The sequence below is a fragment of the Octodon degus genome, unplaced genomic scaffold (genome assembly GCF_000260255.1).
Source record: "Octodon degus isolate 3935 unplaced genomic scaffold, OctDeg1.0 scaffold00194, whole genome shotgun sequence".
NCBI classification, from domain to species: domain Eukaryota; kingdom Metazoa; phylum Chordata; class Mammalia; order Rodentia; family Octodontidae; genus Octodon; species Octodon degus.
Window position 1 is genome coordinate 3,954,282 of NW_004524770.1, and position 4,631 is coordinate 3,958,912.

Consider the following 4,631-nt stretch of genomic DNA (forward strand, 5'->3'; position numbering starts at 1 on the left):
AAGTTCTCATATGTCCTGAGTCTTAATTGACTTTGGAAGCCTAGGACCAAAATGTTGGCTTTCCTTGTGGCCCTCCATTTTCTCTAATTTTGGTCTGCAAACTTAGATTGTTAACCCTCCATAAGAGAAGCTTATTGTTATTACCATACAACCTAGGCTGTTAAGCTTTACCTCACTATCTGTCTGAATATCAAACATCTTAGGCATAACATGGAAGGGTATTTTTCATCAAGCATTGATATGTTGAACTTTAAGTCCTTACAGCATATGATGAAAAAACATTTAAAAAACAAAAATATATTTTAAAAAGGATAAAGAATTACATCATTCTATGTTTACACATAGGTCCAGAAATCTAACCATATACAACCTTGTAGCAGGACAGTCCTGTAACATATGGACTACTGGACTCTTTTAGAATATTTTGCTGAGTTAACACACCTATAATATTCAAATGACAGAACTAAAAAAAAAGGGGGTTACAGATGAATGTCCATTTTGTATCTGTGTATTCAAAATGGTTAGGATAGATATATAGTTACATTCTCTTAATGAATAGAAGGATTTGTTCTAATAGTGTTTGTAAGTAGGATATCATGTCTGCATCTTGTACAGCAAATAACCACTAGGAAGAGAGTATGCAATATGTTAATTATTGAAACTCATACCAATTTGATTTGAAACTATCTCATTGCTATTTGTCTCTCAATAAAATTATGGAAAAAAATACAAATAAATATGTGAAGACATCATTGTTCATTTGAGAGATGCCAATTGAAACAACATTGAGAGATTCTGTCTCACCCAAGAAAGAAGGGCTATCATCAGGAAATCAATGAATAACAAATGCTAGTGAGGTGGTGGGGCAAAAGGAGCCCTTCATCACTGTTGGTGGTGGTATAGACTGGTGCAATCACTGTTGAAATCAGTGTGGAGTTTCCTCAAAAAACTAGGACTAGGGGCCCAATTTGACCCAGCTGTTTCCCTTCTATATATTTTTCTGGAAGAATTAAAAACATCATACCACACCTATATATGTATGCCCATATTTATAAAGCAGCACAATTGGTAATAGCTAAATCTTGGAAATAACTAAAATGCCTATCAGCTGAGGAATGGTTAAAAAAAAGATGTAGTATTTTTATATGATGGAGTACTACTTGGCTATAAAAAAAGAATAAACTTGAGACATTTATAGACAAAATGCATATCCAGGGAGATAGCTCAGTGGCATGAACTCCTGCCTGGCAAGCACAAGGTCTTGAGTGATCCCTGATACCCCCCCAAAAAAACCCCTGCACTATAGGTAAATGGATATAACTTGAGATCATACTCATAAGTGAAATAAATCAGACTGATGTGTAAACATCTTATTGAATTCCTAGTATGAGACGCTCAGAGTAACATCCAAAATATTTTGTTAAATGGGAAGAAACTATTGAAAAGGAAAGAGAAACTGGGATGAGGTAAAGGGGAAAAGAAGGAAGAGAGAAAGTACACCCCCCCACACACACTAGTTCTGGTGGTTATACTGGTAATTTCTCTTAGTTCATTGAAAAACAGGTTTGTGCTAATATTGTTTGGTCAACTTTACATATATACTTTGAGCAGCTACTTTGAAGATAACAATACACATTGTATTAACCATTGTTGCTCTTATATTATTTTGAAATTTTGTTTCATTTTTATTTTTCTCTTTAAAATAAAAATGTCTAATGTTGCAAAGAGTATTAATGTTTTAAATACAGAAGTCAGGTTATGTTGTATTTTTGATGTCTTTTAGTTTATTTAATACTGAATATCTACATATTTATACATATATGATAATACTTCATATCCTTTCCTAACTCCTAGTCCATTCCATGCATAAAATATAGTAATTAAGAGAAAGTTAGGATAAACTTATTTGACTAAGCAATGGTTTACTGAATATGAAATTAATTCATTGTCTTACTTTTTCTTTTCTAGACTTTAAAAAAAATGAATATCATGCTTGACAAAATGCCACAAGATGCCAGAAAAATACTTTCTAACCAAGAAATGTTAATTCTCATGTAATAATTTATACTGTATTTTATTAGTACAAGTCAGAAATTTTATAAGGCAACCATAAATTTACATTGAGTAATTGTAAATTATAAGCTTTGTATTTTAATAATTCCTTTCTGCAAAAATTAATTATAGTGGATGGGGAGATAGCTCAGTGGCTTAAGCATCCTCCTGACAAGTGCAAAGACCCAGTTTCGATCCCTGGTACCACAAGCCATATGGGTCCTGTGCTGTGCCAGCCTGAAACCAGGTGTGATAGCACACACTGTAATCCCAGAACTGGGGAGGCTGAGACAGGAGGATCATTATGAGTCTGAGCTGCGTAGAGAGATCCTGTACCAAATAAATGAATAAATGATTTTAAAAAGTTATACTAGCTAATTGTAAATTTTAGTGACTGCTCATTTCCCAAACTCTTGGGCTTTCTATTGATACTAGTTCTGTTCAGTATAAAATTATTATTTTAATTCACAGGAGTAGTATGGGAGAAAGGATTTTAGATGCAGGAGGTAAGTATATCTTTTAAGATTTGGAATTTGAGATTTACGACTAGCACATCATATCTAATAAAAATGATATTAATATTGCACTGTGAAGAGAAAATTTGAAGGAATTAAATTGTTGAATAAAACCAAATAATTTTTAAATTAATATAAATAAGTATAAAAATCTTTGGGACAAAGTAATTTGCTATGACAGAATTTAGATAAATATAATCAATGGTAGTGTATAAATGCTAACTTAATTTTCAAATAGATCTGACTTGTACTATGGTATTTCTCAAATGTTATTTTATGAAATTAGGCTATCTGATGTCTTTTGACTGGCAGACTTTTTAAAACATTTTGGTTACTAAAAGAACTTAAATGAGTTTTCTATGAGAAAATTTTGATGTGTAGTGATTTATGTATGAAATAAAGCATGATTTAAAGTAGCCTGGGAAACTGTAAACATCATTCAAAAGGAATATAAAGATTATACGATTTATTTATGAGATATTCTGCAAATTGCAACCCTAATAATGAGAGGGTAGGGCCTTTGAATATTTAACAATTTCTTTTAAATTTTATTTAAATTTCACTTTTTTTCTGTTAATAGACTTGTGTTATGTTATTTGGAATGGCTTAAATCCAATAATGATATCTCTATTTCATATAAAAAATAATAAAAGGTGAATAGGTTACACTAATGTTTTCTTATTTATCTTGTTCTAATACCTTATGAAATGCATGAACTTTGAGAAACTTAATTTTCATAATTTCAAATCACATTAATAATTTTTTAATAGATTACGACTTGCAAGTAGGCATTGTAGAAGCTTTATGTAGAATGAGCACAGAAAAACAAAGACAACAACTGGCATGTCAGTGGTTTTCGATGGATTTTATTGCTAATGCATTTAAAGAAATTAGAGACTCTGAATTCGAAACAGTAAGTAGTGTAAAAATAACAGAATTTAACAAATGTTTTTATTTAATTATGACTTTTAAAGTCTTTATATTTTTTTAAAATTAGGATTGCAGGATATTTCTCAACCTTGTTAATGGCATGCTTGGCGATAAGAGAAGGTAAACATATAACAATTTATTTATGAAGAAACACAGCTCAAAAGAAGCACCCAGTGTTGAACTGCTATACATGTAACTTTTGTTATGTTTGAGTGTAAAGTATGCATGGATATTAAATTTGAAACAATATTTTATATAGCATTATTCACTAAATTATTACACTGGTTATCTGAAATATTCATTTAGTGGCATTATTTTGCTTTGCACTGTAGAGAAAAACTTCATTTTCATTTCATATTAATAATTTTGAATGTCAATATGATTTACTATATTCACCTTCATATATGTTATTATTTATTGTTTCACAAAAAATAAAAAGCATTCACAATTTTTGCTTGAACTATATATAGCAAACAAGTTGTATTCCGTTTTAGGGTTTTTCAGAGGTTACCTAACCTTAAGAATGAGCATGAATAGGTACATAATAGATGTTCTCAGTGAAGGAGTTTACATGTATTTTACTTCGTAGGAAAATGAAAGTTAGGATGTTAACTGCAAGGAATCATATTGCCTAGATTTGAATTGTAACTTCTATCCAGTAGGCAGTTTTAAACCTTGTCTCTGTTTCCTCTCCTGTGCTAGAAAAATACTAAAATACCTACCTCATATGTTTGTTGTGAAGATTAAATAAAGTAGTTTTAATTAATATCTGAGCATGAGATGATTCTAAGGATTTAGCCATTTTTATTAGAATTCTTCACTTATACTCTTCTTTTCCCAAGTCCTGTGGGCCCTTCCGTTGTATTAAGAGAATAAACAATATAAAAAATTTGGTGTATTTATTTTAGTCAAAATAATAGGCTGAGCAGTACCCTCAAAATCTTTTCTCTAGCTAAACATAGCTTCATTACTTGTTTTTAAAATAAAGATGATTTAAAAAGTTTTGATTTCTGCCTGATTTCTCTTTGATTCTAGGTATGAGTTTTATGACTTAAGATTATGCTGTGAAGCCTTATTAATCTTTTGAACTACTTTGTATTTTAGGGTCTTTACATTTCCTTGTTTGTCAGCATT

General features: G+C 30.6%; 1 protein-coding gene across 1 annotated transcript in view; it reads left to right on the plus strand.

Annotated features, from left to right (window-relative positions):
• Positions 1–4,631, plus strand: part of Sycp2 (synaptonemal complex protein 2) — a 101,769-nt gene that overhangs the window by 17,547 nt on the left and 79,591 nt on the right. The window contains exons 9-13 of the mRNA XM_004644207.2: positions 1,969–2,054; positions 2,524–2,558; positions 3,338–3,480; positions 3,565–3,617; positions 4,602–4,631. The exon at positions 4,602–4,631 is cut by the window's right edge and continues 14 nt beyond it. Coding sequence (XP_004644264.1) covers positions 1,969–2,054; positions 2,524–2,558; positions 3,338–3,480; positions 3,565–3,617; positions 4,602–4,631 — 347 coding nt within the window. The remainder of the gene's footprint in view (positions 1–1,968; positions 2,055–2,523; positions 2,559–3,337; positions 3,481–3,564; positions 3,618–4,601) is intronic.